This window comes from Sinocyclocheilus anshuiensis, unplaced genomic scaffold (assembly GCF_001515605.1).
Source record: "Sinocyclocheilus anshuiensis isolate Anshui unplaced genomic scaffold, SAMN03320099.WGS_v1.1 scaffold85, whole genome shotgun sequence".
Lineage (NCBI taxonomy): Eukaryota > Metazoa > Chordata > Actinopteri > Cypriniformes > Cyprinidae > Sinocyclocheilus > Sinocyclocheilus anshuiensis.
The window spans coordinates 3797839-3819115 of NW_015536800.1; the positions used below are offsets into that span (position 1 = coordinate 3797839).

At 36.4% G+C, this 21277-nt stretch overlaps 1 protein-coding gene across 1 annotated transcript in view; it reads left to right on the top strand.

Annotated features, from left to right (window-relative positions):
• LOC107656592 (zeta-sarcoglycan-like) overlaps positions 1-21277 on the top strand; it is a 269237-nt gene that overhangs the window by 138450 nt on the left and 109510 nt on the right. The window contains exon 2 of the mRNA XM_016444488.1: positions 20767-20961. Coding sequence (XP_016299974.1) covers positions 20767-20961 — 195 coding nt within the window. The remainder of the gene's footprint in view (positions 1-20766; positions 20962-21277) is intronic.

Here is a 21277-nt window from a genome sequence, read left to right on the forward strand (position 1 = left end):
ACCCAGCCTTACCCATAATTTATTCCTAAAATCAGAGGGAAATGATAGCTGATTAACAAGGGTGTAGAAGCACCTAATCCTGATTGTAAGCCTAAAACTGACATTTCCTGAAAAGTTATCTCTCAATTCTGATTGGTTGATTGGAATGATGTTCCAGGATCAACAAGGATGTTGATCCAGGAACATGTTGTACTTGGTCAAATCACGTTCACTAGGGCTGCACGATAAATCGCATGCGATATTTATAGCACGCAGGTGATGGAGATTTACCGCTGATTACAGAACCGGCTTTACTGATAAGATGCGCGTTAAATATCGCATGCGATTTATCGTGCAGCCCTAACGTTCACCCTCTTTATGTATCCCTGGGCCCTCACTAATCCCCTCCCTCTCTCTGTCTGTCTTTCTACATTGTTGTCTTTCTCTGTCCCAGTCCTGTGCACTCCCACTGGGAAGTGTTATAATTAGGGACCATGACTGCCTTGCTGGACATTATAAATGCAGTTTCCTACAATCCACAAAGAGTTGATAACTGGCTGAGAAGTGAGTCTGTGTTTTATCCCAGATTCACAAACGGGTTTGACATCCTGTTGCTCTTTTCAAAGATGAGGAACAGTAGGAAATTCATCTCTCTTCCTCCTATTGTGAAGTTCCACAGAAAGTGAAATACCATTCTCTAGCTTTTTTGTGTGCTTTATGGAGAAATGAAACATTTGGTGTGGAGTGAAATGTAGAGCACATTGTGTACAAACTAGTAAATCAGTTTCATAGATCAATCAATCAATCAATCAATCAATCAATCAATCAATCAATCAATCAAACAAACAAACAAAAAAAGGCCTCTGGAGCCCAACCTCTCAGCTTTGATAAGTGAGATGTGACAGCTTTTATTTCATGCTGTATTTAATATTGTATTTGGGTCATTCCTACTGTGCCTACATTTTAAAGTCTCCATCGTGTGTCTTAATATAACATATTAAAAGCAAATGATTTCAAATCATGTTAGTTAGCTATGTTCAATAATGATATCACAATTAACTGAACATATGACTGAATTTTAAATGATTTTACTTCACTAATTTGGTTTGCATGGGTTTTGTATTTTTTTCCCCATATCCCCAGGCTTTTAACATGGAAATCTAGTAATTTATTAAGAAATATTCTGTTTCTTTCTCTTTTTTTCTAATAATGTTTTCTTGAGAACATATTTAAATTGATGATCATTTTATGTTTTTTTTACCTGTGTCCTCAATATCACTTTCCATCCATCATGCACCAGGTAGTAATATTATTTTTGGAGGGAAAAGCAAATGCAGCCCAAATATTAGTGAATATTAGCAATGGATTTAATGAATACTATTATGGTTTTGAGTAATTAATTAAATTATACATAATTTATTTAAACTATAGAGCATATTTTTGAAAATGTGGTATATTCATTTTTTTTTTTTCAAAGCTTCGAGTTAAAAATGTACTGCATAACAGCACTGACCCATTTCTTGATACACTTGGTGCCATATTGACATTTTGTTGTCTTTTTATGTGATTAATGTTTTATGTTATAAAAGGAATTCATTATATATAAATTTATTGTTTCATATATCTTTTTTTTGTTCAGAAAAAAAAACAAACCAAAAAAAAAAAACACAGAGAAAACATAGCTGTGTGTGAAGAAGGAAATACACAAGTCTTGTTTTCACCTCTGGTACTGTAACTTCATCAAATGCTGGTTTTGATTGATAATAAAATCATTACTTTAATTAAATAGAGAACCATTCCTCTGGCTGAGCTTTTCTCTCTCTCCATTTGTAAGATAACAGCAGGTCAAGCCCCCTTTTCAGATGGTGTTGCCGATAAAGGAAGAGAGTGACCTCTGGTCCCTTAAATGAGAACTATTAGAGCTGGAGATGGTTAGGGTTCATTTGCATAACAAAGCATGCAGTGTTTGTGTTCATTAACAATTGTGGCGTAATGAAAGAAATATTCTGTTTCTTTCTTTTTTTTTCTAATAATGTTTTCTTGAGAACATATTTAAATTGATGATCATTTTATGTTTTTTTACCTGTGTCCTCAATATCACTTTCCATCCATCATGCACCAGGTAGTAATATTATTTTTGGAGGGAAAAGCAAATGCAGCCCAAATATTAGTGAATATTAGCAATGGATTTAATGAATACTATTATGGTTTTGAGTAATTAATTAAATTATACATAATTTATTTAAACTATAGAGCATATTTTTGAAAATGTGGTATATTCATTTTTTTTTTTTCAAAGCTTCGAGTTAAAAATGTACTGCATAACAGCACTGACCCATTTCTTGATGGTTTTTCTGTATAAACAGCACATACATTATTTAATACACTTGGTGCCATATTGACATTTTGTTGTCTTTTTATGTGATTAATGTTTTATGTTATAAAAGGAATTCATTATATATAAATTTATTGTTTCATATATCTTTTTTTTGTTCAGAAAAAAAAACAAACCAAAAAAAAAAAACACAGAGAAAACATAGCTGTGTGTGAAGAAGGAAATACACAAGTCTTGTTTTCACCTCTGGTACTGTAACTTCATCAAATGCTGGTTTTGATTGATAATAAAATCATTACTTTAATTAAATAGAGAACCATTCCTCTGGCTGAGCTTTTCTCTCTCTCCATTTGTAAGATAACAGCAGGTCAAGCCCCCTTTTCAGATGGTGTTGCCGATAAAGGAAGAGAGTGACCTCTGGTCCCTTAAATGAGAACTATTAGAGCTGGAGATGGTTAGGGTTCATTTGCATAACAAAGCATGCAGTGTTTGTGTTCATTAACAATTGTGGCGTAATGAGAATATGAAACAAATGAAAATTAATAGATTATATCATGCTACTGCAGTCAGAAGGGTTTGTGTGAGTGAGAGAGCTATGTGTGAAAAGCATTTCCTTTTTGTGCATTTACTATAAATAGACATACTATATCTATCTGTATACACGTATATACTGTAAATAAATATTTTTAGGATCTTTGCTGAAAATCGTAGCTCTAGTTATAAATTTACATTAAAATGACATTGTTCTCTGACATTATCACGGTCGTCTGGTCACTCTTTATGATTATTATTCAAACTATTAATCATTATACAGGTGTCTTGATGACATTCTTGTCCTTTCCTCACCATAATTTCAACCTCATGGGAAAAATCCCATTATGTATATTTCATTGTGTCATATTGCATGTTTTATGCAATTTCACGGTGTGGGAGGCACTTGTGTCTTCATTATTGGTGCAGAGAGGATTTGACCTGCTTCCTTTGAAGGTCACGAATATTGCATTATCATAAATAAGCAGCAGTCACTGTCTTCCAGATTGGAGAAATCACATAAACACATGTTCACATGCTCTAGGCTCTTTAAACACGCAGCAGACATAGAGACGCGCTGCATGCACACAAATTCATATTCAGATCACTTATGCTGTGATGGCATATATGATGATAATGTCAGATTTAGAGAGCAGCTGGAATATGGCCAACTTTTAAAGTAGGATTTTGTAAAAGGAGACAATACGGCCATTGCTACATTCTGCCATACTAAATGATATTTGTTTTACTTATTCCCGGGATAAACAACTTGGCCGATAAAATAGAGAACCGGATATAGCAACTTGGCTCTCTTGCATCACTGTTGAGGAATGTACTTTTAAAACGTTGCTTGCCAAGCTACCACCTACTTATAATGTTTAGTTAAATTCTAATCAAGCTTCCCTGCAGGCTAATGACATAACGTAACAAAATACATTGAAGCTGCTTAAGAGGATGTTTAACTGGGATATATACTTGTTCACTGATATAATTTATATTTTACTCTGAGCCATCATGCATTATAACCCTTTTTAAGATTACACCCTTATTTATACAAAGTGAAAAACATAGAACAGCAGCATTAAGCATACATATACATATTTTTCTCGAAGTAGAAAAAGTGTTTTAAGAGTATTTTTGGACATTCTAGAGAAGGTTTAAATTTTAAACATTCCATTTATCAAAGAACAATTTCACACATACATCGTCTTCACATAGCCCAAGCATTAGAGACCCCCCAACATGATTGTAAAGTGCTTTGGGTGTACAGCAATACACAATAAAGCACTATATAAATGCATCATTCATTCATTCATTCATTATTTGATATAGAACATGTAAGAAATTTTAAAAAGAAACTGTAATTCTGAGAACAATCAGCCAAAATAAAACACTTTTCAACAGCCATTAAAATAGTGTACTTCATTCGAACACAGGCACTAGAAAGTTTCATTCTTCTCCATTGTCTGCACTATTTTTTTTTTAAAGTTATATGTAGTGCTGGGCAATTATTAATCGCGATGAATCGCATCCAAAATAAAAGTTTTTGTTTATATAATATATGTGTATGTACGGTGTATATTTATTATGCATATCAAAATACACACACATACAGCATATATTTTGAAAAAATATTTACATGTATATATTTATATTCATATAATTTGTATTATATAAATATATTTAATATATGAACATAATGTTTTTTTTCCCCCCAAGAAATGTTCCCAAGTCCAGAAACGTAGCAAGGAGATCGGTAAAATAATCCATGTGACATCAGTGGTTCATCTGCAATTACAGAGCTACGAGAATACTTTTTGTGCGCGAAAAAAAAAAAAAAAGACTTTATTCAACAATTCGTCTCCTCCTCATCACCCTGTAAACAGCGTATGCTGTTCTGTGTCAGCTGCGTCACATAGATACGCTGTTTCCGTTCAGATTAAATCTCAACAACGTAGGAAACGGATCCGGCGTGACGCAGCTGACACAGAACAGCATACGTTGTTTACGTCCAGCGGATATTCTCCAAAATGGCACCAGGGTGATGCGGAGGAGACAAATTGTTGAATAAAGTTTTTTTTTTTTCGCACAAAAAGTATTCTCATAGCTTCATATAATTGCAGATGAACCACTGATGTCACATGGATTATTTTACAGATCTCCTTGCTATGTTTCACAAATTGTTGAATAAAGTTTTTTTTTTTTCGCACAAAAAGTATTCTCATAGCTTCATATAATTGCAGATGAACCACTGATGTCACATGGATTATTTTACAGATCTCCTTGCTACGTTTCTGGACTTGGGAACATTTCAGTTGCGTTGCTGTCTATGCAGGGTCAAACAGCTCTCAGATTCCATCAAAAATATCTTAATTTGTGTTCCGAAGATGAATGAAGGTCTTACGGGTTTGAAACGACATGAGGGTGAGTAATTAATGACAGAATATTCATTTTTGGCTGAACTAACCCTTTAAATATATACATGCATGTGTGTGTATTTATATACTGTATATATACATAATAAATATACAAAGTACACACACATATATTATGTACACAAAAACTTTTATTTCGGATGCGATTAATCGCGATTCATTGCACTAGATATAAGCGATACAAATGTGTTTATACACATTTAAACTTGAATTGTGTGCATCTCTTACACAGAAGTGCTCGTCTATTGTTGTTGTGGTCTCTTGTAGTTTATTGTTGTTGTTTTTTGTTACAATAATTTATTTGTCGACTGTGAAACAGCGGTCGGAGGCAGTGTTGCCCCCTTGTGGAGAAACTAATTACAAAATTAACTAAACTAAATAAATAAAAAAAGTTTGTTTGGTGCATACATGAGCTGAGTGTACAGAGGATTTGCAAACTTTTGACTGTTTACATACAGTACAGTCATACAGTACTTGTGCTGATGATTAAATTTGTCACGTGCACTGTACGCATATCTTAGCCCACATAAAAATCATGATGAATTGCTTAATATGTGAGTTAATCTGTTCTTCCTAAGTGGGCGGTTCTTGACTAGAATAAGCTGAACTAGACTGCATGATTTGAGACTAGTTTCCTAACACTGAATGCTATAAAGATGTGCTCGCACTGAATTTATAGTGAAAATGAGGTGAAGAGTTATACTTTCTCTGACAGCGCTGAGGACACAATCTGCGTCATCGTTTATTGCATGTGCACATGGACTCACACACTCACACTGTGTTTAACACTGTCGGATATAAAAGCCTGTGTAACGGGACTAGGTGAGCAGATAAATTATGTAAATGCTATAATGAATGGTTTGCCTGCATATACTCTCCCTCTCTGTCACACACACACACACACACACACTGAGTTATGAGGTTCAGGTTAACTTGATGGGGGATTTTGCACAGTGAGTGCCAGTTTTACCCACATAAACAAATCTCTTCTGTGTTTATGAGTTTATGCACGTCTAAGAGCCGCTGCTCTGTGATGCATTCATGTAGGTCAGTGTGAGACATGTATTTTTTTTTTTATACATTAGCCCTGTTCTAAAAACCTAGTGAACTGCCCTGTTGTCTGTATCCTACATAGACAACTGCCTTAAATGGATAGTTCACCCAGAAATATTCACCCTAGATATTGTGTCAAAATATATCACCGATATAATACCAAATTTACCATTTTAATGAACAGTAATCTTTGTTAACTGCCCACGTATGAACAATCATTTTATTACAAGTCATGAGAATTTTGAATCGGAAGATAATTGTATCATATCGTATTGTGTCATGTATTGAAACAAATTGTGGTATGAATGTATTGTTACACCCCTAATTTTCAAAATATCCTGTTTTGGTGTTCCACAGATGAAAGTCATACAGGTTTGTATGTCAACATGAGGATGAGTAAATTTCATTATGAATTAGATTTTTGTCAGTATTTAATGAAAATCTATTTACAATTTACATTTATCTTGATTTGTCCACCAGCTTGGATGAATTTATTACTCCCCTGTGTCAGTAAAAACGGCTAAAACCAGACTTACACTCCAAGGTTGGAGTTTTATAGGTGGCAAAATGGAAAAAAAAAAAAAAAACCCAAAGTTCAAGATACGGGGACAAAAAATGCCACTGCATAATTAAACCTAAACCATTACAACTGTCGTGATTTAAGTGAAATATGAAAATGAATAAAACGTGGATTGGGCATTACAGTTACTGTCGATCTGCTCAAGTTGCAAAACTAAAACAAGTAAAAAATATTTAATGTATTCTGTTAATCGACATTAATAATAATTATTACAATATCAAGGGCAGTAATCAAAAATAATGATTTTTGTCATAATATTGCAGTCCTGCTCTATAATGAGTTCCTGTTTTTTTTTCTTGTTTTATTGCATAATTTATATATTTTATGTAGGCTGTTTAAAATTACATTAATATCATAACATTATGCAATTGTTGTGTAAATATGGCATAAATAACTTATGCTGCCTTTGAGCAGCATTAGGCAGTCTGTGTAAATAAACAAGCAATGTCAGATGCAGCTTCTGTGCCACCTTGGCAATGAAAACCTTTGGGGAAACCCACTTTTTTTTTTAGTGTGAAGAACATTTTAATAATCTAAAGAACCGTTTTTTTTTTTTTCCCCCACTATAAAACCGTTTGTACAATTGAAAAGTTGCATGGATGTTAAAGTTTCTTCATGGAAACATGGATGCCAATATAGAACCCTTTATGCAATAGAAGAGTTGCATGGGCATTAAAGGCTCGTCTTGGAACCATAATATATGCCAAAACAGAACCAAATGTTTAATAGTGTAAACAAGTTTGCTGGCGTTAGCTGCTTTACTCTAGACACCCAGCATGGCCAAGCTGGTTTTTAGCTGATTTAGCTTGGAGGCCAGCAGAAAAGTGTCCAAAACCCTTCTCAAACCAGTCAACAGTCTGGCCTGACCGGACTGAGAGACTAGGTTGTTTTCTGCATGGGAAGTCAGGTTGCTATTGTGTAACTGTGTCTTCCCATTAACTCATTTTGTTTTTGGAGGAACACAATAGTCTCGAGCGTTTGATATGTTTGACCTGTATCAAGATGATTACCCTTAAACTGTGCTTTGAGCACAGTGTAAGTATCTTATCTACAATCTTGTCAAGTGACATTTTCACATTTAGGTCGCATAGCTACTCTATGGGAGATGCTGGATGTAGATGGCTTATTTATCTAATCAAGAGGTATGACAATTATTCAAAATATCATTTTGTTTGGAGAGCTGCTGCTCTAGTGCGACAAAAAACTTAACTCCACTGTAGTGTATGACACTTCTCTAGAATGAGATACTCGTCCTCATCTGAGTTGTTTATGTATTTTGAGAAGGGTGAAGTGAGGGTGCTTTCTGATATATGGTACTGTATGTCGTCCTCTTTGCCTCTATCTCTCTCACTCTCTCTTTCCTCCTCTCTGCCGCATTATGTGAAAAACACTAAACTAACTCGGCAGATAAATGGCTCCACATCAAAACAACATAAATTTAGGGAGGAGCGAGAGGATAAGAGAAAGGAAGAGGGAGGAAGCAAGAGACACCCATCCAGGATTAATTTTGTACTGAAGTCAGATGAAAGACAGTCCATTTTCTATGTAGCGTAGCATTACACAGTACTGTTAAAATGTCAGGAATATCGAATAGACAAAACATTTTTACGGCATTGCACAATGCTGAAAATCAAAGTTTGAATGAATGGATGAATGAATGAATGAATGAATGAATACATTGTATTGTAAATGGAAGATAATTTTATTGGGCGCACAAGACAACTTTCTCACATGTGAATAATAATAATAATAATAATAATAATAATAATAAAAACATTAAACTGAGTAGAGCAGTGCACACAGGAAGTCTTACAGTGTTTTTCTTTTGTGTGTTTGTTTTGAAGAAAGAAACCGTTACCTCATGACAAATTATATCAATAACTTACCAAAAAAGTTATGAAAATAATATATGAGAGTCATAACATTTAAGTGTAGGTTGCCTACAGGTTAATTTAAAAAAATACGTCTAGAGCGCTGGTAATATGTCAGTTATTCAGATTTATTTGAATTCAGGATGATAAATTATCATGAAAAAATATAAAAAGACTGAAGTCTCATCCCTCATTTCATTCCCCTCTCTTTCGCTTGCTATTAGAATGTTATGTTATCTTTAAGCCATTTAAATCAAAAGATGTATGTGGCAAAAACATTTTGATGATGGCATATGCCATACCAGGTTGGATGTGGTAATGGGGCTCTTAAAACCTGCTAACAATGTCATAACAATGTTTCTGTAATATTGTGAAAACGCATATAAAAAAAACAAAAAAAAAACAGACATCTGTTGTATTAAATACTGAATGTAGGATAAACCGTTATCACAACCTGTTCACAACTTATTATCAAAATATTTTTACAGCTGGGATCAACCATCAAAGTGTGAATTCATGTGTACAGCGAGTGTGTTTGTATGTACGTGTATGTTAGGAGTGAGTGGGATGCATCTATGTTTGGCCTTCACATATGTGAGCCGACTGTGAACTGCATAAAAAGAGGCCTGAAATTATTTATGGGATGCAAAAGCCAACGGCTCACGTTCCCTTGAGAGAACCTGAGTGTATCAAAGTAATAAAGTATTTTTGGCGTATTTTAAACACCCCGTTTACCAAAATACGATTTCACATGCACATTGAAATCACATGCACATACCTTCACATATGTCAAGCAGTATTTGCTATAGAAAAAGGAAACTGGAAAAAAAAAAAAAATAATGCAGAGAACAATCAGCCAACAATACAATGTTATTCAACAGTAAATTTGTTGAAGACCCTCTCTTGACACTTCACAAATACACTCATTAATCTCTTACTTGCTCTTGAAGGTCACAAAGTCCCAGCTAGATTGGGTAGTTTACTGGGAAGCATGTAAATTCAATTTCCAGCTAAGAAGTTATTAAAGCCCTCAAACCGAAAACTATATTGGTTGGCCCCTACCTGTCACTACCTTTTAGGATCAACCTATATCACCATTCCTGCCTTCTCAATAGAATAAACTTTGAGCCATAAATGGGAAAACATTGGTAATAAATACCTTCCTCAGCTTGTCACCCCCCATTTTAGTTTTGGAAACATTGGTTCCAGTCTTGACTGGTATGATTATGATTCCGGAAAACTATTTATCGCTTCTTTCAAAAGCGGTATCCTTCCCAACTGCTGGTTTCAGGTATCTGCTGTGTTTGTTTGTAGCTATTATGTCAAGCACAATCACCAGTGAAGGTCACCAATGCTCTTCTCGATGGGGAGTTTGTACTGAATCCTTCGTCTACCTTTGGGGGTCTGCAGTGAATACCTGGGGTCTGACGTATGTCTTCACAGTCCAGTCAACAGCCTCTGTGCCAGGTGGACAGACGTGATACTGAGCATTGCTGCCAAGTTCTTTGCAGACATCCACCCCACGGTGGTAAACAGGTGGCAAATTTTAGTCAATCCTGCAGTCACCAGGACCTCCTGCAGAAGTGGATTTGTGTAGAACAGGCTTCCACTTAATTCAAAGGGCCTAGCCAAACCTGGCTGAAAAACGTAAGTAATAGGTGTTCTAACATGCATTTCTTTGTGAAAACCCTTGTAGACCAGCTTAAAGTGGTCAAGAAGTGGTTTTTGGAACATTATTGGGTTTTCCACCAGTTCGAATCCAGTCCAGAAGATCAACCATGTACCTTAGAACAACCTGGACTGTGTAGATTGCATTGGTGCCTGTGATTTCTGTGATCTACTTAGGCTTATAATGCTTTTGGGAAACACAGCTCTGGATCTGCTTAGATAAACCAGAAACAACTTTAATCTGGTTGGATTTTTGGAAACTGTCTTTATTAGAATATTTAGCCCAGCATTCTTTCATTACTTGCTTTCCCTGTTGTTTTTAACCCATATGACACAAAATTGTCATTCAATGATCAAGTTGAATCTGTTCCACACATGCTGTATATTACAAGTCTTCTGATTTTGCAAGATAATGCGGAACAAACAGAAATGTGATTTACTGATAATTTTCCTGTCCAGTAAGCTGTTAACATGAGAACTGCTGAGACTGTATCTTTGAGTTAGTGAGCTGACATTTGTGAAAAATGTATTGGTTCGATTTATGAACCAAATCGATTGGTTTATTTGCTAAGAACTGGCTCAAAAGAATGATTTATTCACTGATGGGTTTGTTCCACGCTAAGCTATTATGCGGCTACATGTGAAGATTGTGTGGTGATTCTTCAAATAATTCTCCTGTTGTGTTTTATGGAAAATAACAACATAAGGTTTTGGAAAAAAATGAGGGAACGATCAGTAAATAATGACAGTTTTTCATTTGCAGTTGAGCTATTCCAGAATTGCACTGGTGTTTCTAAAAAAGAAGTGTAGTGAGAAGGATTGCTTTGAGAAGGATGTGGGCATCAGCATATTTAGCATTGACAGCGGTTTTCTTTATAACCACTAGCCAGAAAACGTCTATGTTTGGCGGCATCATAAAGAGCGTTCACTGATTCTGTCAACAGATGAGATTTACACACGCATCTGTCGCTTACCTGCATGCCTTGAGCTGGGCCTAAACCTCCCTGCCTCATATTTAATACCCTCCCTCTACGGGCTGCTCTGCTGTCCCATTGATTTCATGTCTTTCACTAAAGCTTCGAGCTGCACGCCTTTCTGGTCAGCTGATTACATCTAGACACAACCCTACATTTATAACACAGACACACATACATGCACTTGCTGGATCCATGACTTAGCGAAGGTCACATTGGGTTTGTTTGCAGGGGCTGCTGTATTCTTCCCTAAGTAAGGCTCAATCAAAAAGCGTAGCAAGGGAACGAACAAACAAAATTGTGAACTATTGAATGTAAGGACATGCTATTAGATTGGCTGTGTGTGTATGTATCGGTTTGTAGCCATCTGACTTCTCTCAAATGAACAAAGATGAGGATTCTTAAAACACTTTATCTTTTTAAAATGCTTTGTGCATGCCTCTTACTCGCTTGGTGTGCACACATACACATGACAAGTTCGATAGCTGGCAGTTCAAACAATTGTAGTGTCTGTAGTTAACAAAACCGTTGTTATCATGCTATCTTATCGTTAAGTTCTTCAGCTATGTCCTTTTGCCTCTTTGTCTTGGACTTGCTTGGTTTCTTATCTGAGCACTAAGTCATGACTGCAGACTTCCAGGACTGAATGAGGAGATCTGGAAAACAGTGGCTGCATGGGAAGCATGGCATCCACTAAAATTTGATCAAAATGTGTCAATCATGCATAACAAATAATCTTCATATATATATATATATATATATATATATATATACATAGTGACTCGCTGTTTTGATTTCATGGTGACTTTAAGAGCAATGATCTAGTATGCTATTCTAAATTCAGGATTCATTTAGCATTTATAATCTTGTCCCCTGATAAACCAGGACTTAATAATAATTTGTGAAGTATTGTCTTCCAGCTACATTTCTATTGCAAAATAGATCCTTGTACACATTTTGCCATTGATAAATGACATCTGTGCTTCCCCACTCTTGAGAAGCACCAGTTGCCGCTGCTGGATATCAACTTAGTCTCATTAATACAGCATGAAGGCCTTTTCTGTCTTGCCTCCTGAGGTTCCTTGTTTTGACAGCGTGGCCCAGACTAGACCAGACCCCTTTCAGCCACCCTGTTCCGAATAAGGTCAAACTGTAGCATACAGTGCGTCGGTGAAGCGAAGACCTTTTAAAAAAGCATCATGGTTAGAGATACGTGAACTTTACGCTGTTTTGATGCTTCAGAAGATTTCGACATACTAAGTTAATGCATATATTTAGTTTGGGCTCGTACTACAACACACATTTGCTTTTAAGCAATTAAACCTTTAATGTAAGTTTGAGCTATTCACACATGGGGTTTAGTTAAAAAAGAAAAGCGCCTGGGGCTGTTTTTGTTGTGCAACAAAGATGCATATAGAACCGTTATGTGTTTGGATATAGCTAGGTGTGCGAACCTGAAACAATTCACAGCTGTGGCAGGTGGCCTCTGCTGGAGCATGTAATGTTTACCTCTGTTATGGGGCTTTGGATTTAAGTGAATGCCACCAAGCTTCTCCCATAGGAGTGGAGATCTATCATGTGTCAACCAGCAGTGTATTTGATTGACAGGCTGGCAAGGGGGTGAGGCTTGTCAGCACTAGGCATTTCAGGCAGTTACTAAGACTTACGCTGTCACAGATAACGTCACAAACAGAACCGGCAAACGAGTCGGCTGACCTGGGTGATGTAGCAGTAGTGGAATGCCAGCTAACAAAGTTGCGACAATCTGAGCACTCGAAAGTCCTTGTAGTTCAATCTGGGCCCATATGTAGGCTTTTTTATTACTCTTCTAAGTTGTCACACAATGCTGTGCTTGCATATTTTGCATGAACATTCTCTTTTTTTTCCAGCCTGTGGTCCCTGTCCCTTAGCAGCCTCTAAAATAGAAGCCTAATTAGCTTCCCCAGGTAGCGAAGAGAGAACAGAAGACAATATCTGGCTCCTTGTCAACACACATGGCGCCGAGTGCACAAATAAAGCAGCGTGCGAGGGTCGGTGGCTACAGGGAGGAGAAACCCACTGTTTAAACATCAGGGTGCTTCTGCCAGAAAACTCCAATTTTGGCTTGCCATACTGGGTCACACAGGGAAAACTCGGGCACCGGTCCCTTCAGGCTCGATGCACGGCTGCAGGTAGCAACAGCCTGGTGGAGTACTTGTGAATTTTCCCCTAGTTAAGTTAGACTCTCTTTGTGCGCTTTGGCTGTGCTGCAGAAAACAGGCGGGACAATTGGGGGATGTTGTATCCCCTCTTGAGTGCCAGGATGTTCAGGTATTTGTTGGAAGCCCCCTGCATATGGTGAGAGACCATGTAACATACTTTTCCAATGCATTTTGTTCTTTCTTACCTCACAGGAGATGTCCTGGCAGCTCTGAAATGTGAATCCTTGTAGGAAACTGAACTTGCGTCATCCACCCACCATGTTTCATTGTTTGTTTTTTCCTACCAGCACAGTCTTACAAAAAATAATTAGCACATTTAGCTCATCAAAGATATCTAAATAGGGTCACCGACAGGTGCAAAATGCAATAAAACTTACAAAGCAAATAATAGTTCAAAACAAAACAGTATCAACTTACAGCACAAAATATATGCTCCTGACCAACAGGGGCAATCCATTGATGATGATTTTTGGCCATATTTACATTTACATTTAGTCATTTAGCAGACGCTTTTATCCAAAGCGACTTACAAATGAGGACAATGGAAGCAATCAAAATCAACAAAAGAGCAATGATATACAAGTGCTATAACAAGTCTCAGTTAGCTTATTTGCTTACATCATTGAAGCAAAGTAACCATTACATTGTAAAGAAATAAATAAATCACAGTAATGTACACCTCATGAGGAAAGAGACAGTTTTTTAACGGTTACTTTTCTTAAATGAGATATCCCCTGAAGTAATCCAGCAATCCAATTTCCAGCTCAAAATGCATGTGGTTCATGTTCATATAGTTTTGTTGGGAGTTTTCATTGCCCCTAGTGGTTGGGAGTTTCCAATTGGTTTTAATTGTAATGTGATTTTATTCTGTTTGCTTTGTAAAAAATAGTTAGCATATTTGCACTTCTGGTTTTATCAACCCAAAGTCAATGGTTTGTTTTTAATTTTTAATTTTATTTATTTATTTGATAAATGCCTGAAACAAGGTCTGTGGAACACGAGCTCAAAATGTTTTCACACTTTATTCTACGAAATAAAATACATTAGTATATTATATTAAAATATATAAGAAATACCCTTTTTGAATACTTTTTTTAAGCAAAGCCATTGCTTAGAAGTGGCTATTAACAACAAACAAATAGGACTACAGAGGTTTGGAACATTAGACCTTATAACCAATACTTCATATCAGGACAACTGATCTACTCACTAGTCCGCTTTTACAGCCTTGTTGTGCTCATGCTATTCTAACACAAACTTTCAAACTTGTCGATTTTGTCAGAAGCTTAGTGGTCAACTGTGCAACTGTGTTGTAGTTTGTTTGCAACTGTTTTACTTCTGGCCATTGTATTTAGGCTTCAGAATTCATAAAACGTTGTGTTAATTCGTGTAATTTAAGTATTATAAACTTTTGTTGGTCACTGAGTTTATTTTCTGCAATATTGGCTTTTTGTCGAGGGAACGAGGGTCATGCTAACTTTGGGTTGTCCTAAAAAATTACCGCATCTCTGCAGCACTCTATTGGCAAATTACTGTGTTCTTTAGCAGAAATATGAAAATTGCCTATCAGTATTCTCTCAAAACATTTGTCAGTATCTTATTCAGTTTTGCTATCGAGTAAATGCAAGTTGTTTTAAGTAATTTTCAGTTTCTGCTCAAACAAGACAAAGAGACAGACATTGTAAGATTTACGCATTCTCTGTGAAATTTCACCAAAAAGCACTGCCGTATTTTTATCCAGATGCTCCCTAAAATCTCACATTGAAGCAAAAACGAAGAGAAAATCACACCATCAGTCTTACTAATGTATGTTTTCCTAGCAGATGATTTAGTGTTTTCCTTGCTGTGATTTCATGTGATGTGTGCCACAAACACACGAAGCTGTCAGATCCACCCTCAACCTCCTACTCGGATGACGAGGGATCGTTTCAGAAAGCTTTGAGCGTTCAGGCGGCTAATGTCTTAACTACGCTGCGCTCACTCTTGTAACGTACGCCGTGAAAGATGTCATAATTGCGCCTGGATTGCACAGGACACCTGCTCCATTTTCCTCGCCTAGTCCAAGCTTTCTAATCTAATACACAACATTTGAGACTGGAGTGATAACGCGACACGACCGAGCGTGTGTCTTTGAAGCTTGACAAACCGCGTTAGACTCGAAGTCTTGGTACTGGCATTCAGTTCTAGTAGAACGCACTAATTAAAAGTGTAAGATGTTGATTAAGATTGAGCTTGCTATGGAGATACCCTTGAGGGAACCTCAAAAAGAGCTCAACGTGAAGTAAAGGGAGCAGATTAACAACAGAGGGGCTTTACTTCAGAAAGACTGTCGCCCCTGTTTATGCAGAGCTAGAACTGTCGATACTTCTGCCTTGATTCACCTTTGAAAAGCCAGAGAGCTTGTACAGAGATGGCAACATTTAATTAGCTGCAAATCTGTGCTGTCTGCTGCCTGGCATTAAATTACATCCCTGACTGATATGACCTTTTTAAATGATGTATCGATTTGTTAATACTGCTTAGCATTAGCGCCTGTGTACCACGATGTCACGCAAAATTGAAGTAATATTTGTGCTGGTATTGATTCAGTGAAAAGGCGGAAGACGATGTGATATTTTCGGGTCTGTTTGCTTAGTGGATTCTTCTTTCCTACTGGGTTGACACAACACTGCCTCCCTCAATCTCTCTCTCTCTCTCTTACACACACACACACACACACAAACACTTTTTTGTAATAATTAACTGAAGAGGCTGAAAGTACTTGAAAATAAATGATCAAAAACAGAACTGCATGTAACACTCACATTAAACATATTAACCTTTATAAAGAAACATGACAATGTCAACATTACAGCTGATTGGCTGAAATCACCATGTTTTAAATGATAGTTACACTTAATTAAAGAGGAAATGAAAAAACAAACATTACTACAGTAGTACAAAACATGCTCTAGTCAAAACTAGTACTGTCTGAATTCTTGTACTTTCAGAGTATGTGAGTTGAATTAAGAACTTGCTGACCATTAATGAGAAACCTTCTTTTAGTATGTGTTGCAAGGTTACACGTGATGGGAACCATTTACAAATTTAGTATAGGAATGACGTCATAATTGTGAATCTGTTTCAGTCAAGGATATTTTACAACATAAAGGTGCAGATACATTTACCATTGTTTGGTGAATTTTCGCTAGTGCAATCCAGTCATTTCAATAGGCATCCATGCAGTTATTATTATTTTGCATGAGGGAGAAATTTCCCTGCCTAAGTTTTGCAATGGGTTACAGTTAGTTATGCCGATTTGTCGCGTTGGGGCAACACCTGCTTAGATTGAAAGTGACTTCTGTGCCTTTTGACAATAGACAATGTATATTTTTTTGCCTGTGAAACTGCTGATAATGTGAACAAATATTAAAAGCCCGTTCACACCAAAAATGGTAACTGTAACGATAACCATAACAACAACTATATTAGCATATACAGCAACTGACGATAATGTTCTGGTTAATATAAACACTTCATTTACTATGTTGTCTGCCACTTTAAATGCTCAAGCTCTTTATAGTCTAGTGGATTCTGACTGGATGTCAATGTTTTTATTGTTCACCCACTGGAAAATTATTCTGAAAGTGATTCCATCATTATCGTTTCTCTGATGTTAATGTTATTGCTGTGGTGTGGACTGTGGTGCGATTATTATATTATTGCATTATAGTTATCATCACTGGTGTGAATGGGCCTTAAATCTTACATTTCCTAAACTCTTAACAACGTTTGTAAAACCAATATGCATATCATATTTACGGCTGAAATAATCAAGAAGACAAAGTAGAGATGGAGTATCTGGAGCTGAATGAATTGCTGGAAACTGGTAAGGAGGGAAATAATAATAAAGAAATGCTTCAGTACTCTACTGCAAAAATTGCTGTATTCCATCTTTGTTTCCTCAAACTTCAAACTAGGACTGTCTAGACTTTGAAGTCTTTGCAGGCTGTGACTAGATATTGTCTAGTGTAGTAAAACATCATTAGCAGGGCAGGTTAGCACAATCTACTGGTGTATTGCTGGGATAGCAAGGTTTAAAAGAGAGGGTAATAGGCTACTGTACCTCCTTACAAGATTTGTGTGTGTGTGTGTGTGTGTGTGTGTGTGTGTGTGTGTGTGTGTGTGTTTGAATCAGCTTTGTATGACGCATAGTTCCTTTTATAAAGAAAAAAGCAATCATGACACATTGGATAGTCTATTGCTTTCATTTTTCACCAAAATTTTGGGCAGAGGGATATGAAGTCAGGGCCAATTTTCTGCCTCAAAAGAGAAAATTTGAGAGAAATAATTGAACAGTTACAATCAATGAAGCCTTAAGACATATGTTCAATCAGTACGCCATAACAAACGTAATACTGTATAAACTGAAATAATCTGGTTTTATGAGCTGATTGTTCATTGCAAAGCATAATTAATGATGGTGAATGTTTAGTTCTGCATGTCAGTATTATTGTAGTCTCACTGAGATGCCATTATAGTTTTTGTTAATATTTTGAATTATATATATACATTCAAACTTTTAGTTTTAATAACCCTGCTATGTGCTGATGTATAAATCAAACACACAACATATTTTTATTTTATTTTAAAATGTTGTGCAACACATAAGGGTTAAACTGCATAAATGAAATGAATGAATGAACGAACGAAACAAACAAATGAATGAACACATAAATAAATAAATAAATTCAGTTACTGAAAAGAATAAAAAATAATGATGATAGATGCTAAATTAGGAGTTAGGCAAGCTTGTTGACTTGGCAAGTGGTTTACCCTTCTCTTTAGTCTCTGCTTTTGTTATTTACCTGCCCTGCACTTATATCTGTGTATAGCTCTGTTTGTCTGTCTGACCTCCCCCCCTCCCTCTTTTGTCTCTCTCTCGTTCTGCTCGAACAAGCAGATGTAATCTGAGGGAGTGAGTAGTTGGTGAGCGTGTTAATAGTGTTAGGCTGTAGGCAGGGTGCCGTTCTGGTCCAGCTCGGCTGCACATGCATTTGATGGATCACTCCGCTGTCAGATCAATTTTAGAAATGCATTGGAACCGGAGAGACAAAGAGAGAAAGCACAAGCAAGACAGGAAAGGATAGAGAGGGATGGTCGGGGCGGAGTAAATCGGGTACTGAACTGCACCAAGTGGTATAAAAGGGAGGACATATGAAGACACTGGGAATGAGAGATATAACGACGATACCAGAAGGATGGCAGAAACAAAGATGGGCTAAAACGGTATCTCTAAAGAATGTGTGGGAGACTGAAAGGTAAAATAAAATGTTGTGAAAACTATCCAATATTTCCCTCTCCATCACACTCGATATTTATAGCAGATGAGGACTTGAGGATAGAGAAAAATAATGATCTCTTTCACCCATGTGGTGAAACTGGTGGAAACTGGCTATTAACTACACTCCGCAGCACCAACTAAAACCCACTTTCTTCGCATTGCATGCCACACATATGTAGAAAATGTGCACATACTCACTCCTCACCACAACAGGAGCAGCAAAGGTCATTGCTACCAGTGTGTAAGTGAGAGGGCTATTGCTAAGGCAGGTTTAGATGTTTTACAGTGCTAAAGAGCTTGGAGAGGAGCTTCAGAAGAGGTTGAGGGACACTCTAGGGCCTGACTAATTCAAATAAAACCAAAATTGCAATATGATTTAGTGCAATATTCAAATGTGTGTTTTCAGAGTTAAATAATAATAATAATAATAATAATAATAATAATAATAATAATAATAATAATAATAATAATAATAATAATAATAATAATAATAATAATAATAATAATAATAATAATAATAATAATAATAATAATAATAATAATAATAATAATAATAATAATAATAATAATAATAATAATAATAATAATAATAATAATAATAATAATAATTATTATTATTATTATTATTTTCCAAATTCTGCAGTCCTACTTCTTCAGTGTTCTTTGCAGCCTGGGTTGAAGTATTTGGAGTCTTTGGAGTCTCTTTGTCAGTTTTTAGATTTAACTTTTTTGCAGGTTGAGCTTGGAGACCAGGTCGGGGGACTAGTTAGACCAATTTGGTCAGACTTGGAGACCAGCTAACACCAGAAAAGGCTGTATTTTTTTCAGTCAAACAGGTAGTCTCATCCACAAACTTCACTGCATTGGTTGCGCCAAAAGAGTTGGACATGCTCGAACAAACAGAACAATGTTTTGAAAGAGTCAAAGTGTTTATATTCCTCTGGAACTCAACCTACGAATGGTCTGTACACAGTTGTCTCTGCACAACTGAGATAGGAGAAAGTATTCTAACATCGAAACATTACCTCTATAGCACTCGTTTTCTAAAGAACTACAAAATAAAAAAGTTGAATTGACAAAAAAAGGTTATTTATTGACATCAGGCTGTAATTGGAGCATTTATTTTTAAGAGTGAATAGTGTGGAGAAGATTTTAAAGTTGTTGAAGAGTGTTTGGAGGGAGTTTAAGAAGAGTTTTGTTGAGCTGGAGAGCTAGCTAAAGGGAGTTTTGAGGTTACGGAGAGGTTGGGGAGTTTTCGCAGCGGATGTGCTTGAGGTCTTTAGTTGAGCCGATGCATGCTGAGAGACTGTGACTTAAAAAGCAAAGGGACTATGTGACTGACAGATGGAGCTTGTGTAAGAAGTGACAATCATCTGTCCACTTTTTCCCCATCCCACATATTTCCTTGTCCAGTACTATTTTTCACTTTCTAGCTTTGTTGTGAAACCTACTGTAGCAAGCTGGCTTGTTGTGTATTGCCTACATAGGCAGCTGTCTTCTGAGGTAGCATTCATATCTTAATTGAACCTACTGTATATATAAGACACTACACGTAAGCAACAACTATGCATCACACACACACAAAGACTTGTCTCACAATTGATTTCAAATCGATTTAATGTTTTCCATTAGCATTTTGGGATTATTACAATTTAATACAACTGTTTTATTATGTTTTAAAATGTAATTTATTAATTTGATCATTTTTTCAAAATAGATATATAGATGATGCACCACGACTGCATTAAAGAAGAAAAGCTTGTGAAAATTAAGAAATGTGAAACAAATTCTGTCTCTTTCTGTTCTTTCTCACTAGATGACTCAGGAGCAGTACATCCTGGCATCTCAGCCAAACCCCCTCCAAAGGCCGGGATGTGCTACTGTTTACCCGGTGGGGATTTATGGCTGGCGAAAGCGCTGTCTCTATTTCTTCATCCTTCTCCTCCTTGTCACCATGATCGTCAACCTAGCCTTGACCATATGGATTCTAAAGGTCATGAACTTCACCGTGGTGAGCACTGCTCTGTTGAATTATATATATATTTTTCAGGTCACGCTAATGCAAGCATCACTATTACTATTGCTTATAATTATGCTTAAGATTTAAACACCGGTGCATAACTCGTCCTGTGTTATGGCCATTAATTATACCACAAATCATGTTGTTTGGAGAGATGTGCTATTACTACCATTATATTGCATAGAAGGAATAATTTAAGCCATATCTAGATACCTGAATATCAAATAGGCTTTGGGATGGGCTGTTCTGAACTGTACCTGCAGTATACACCAAGCAAGCAACTGCATAATCTGTCACTGCAAATTAA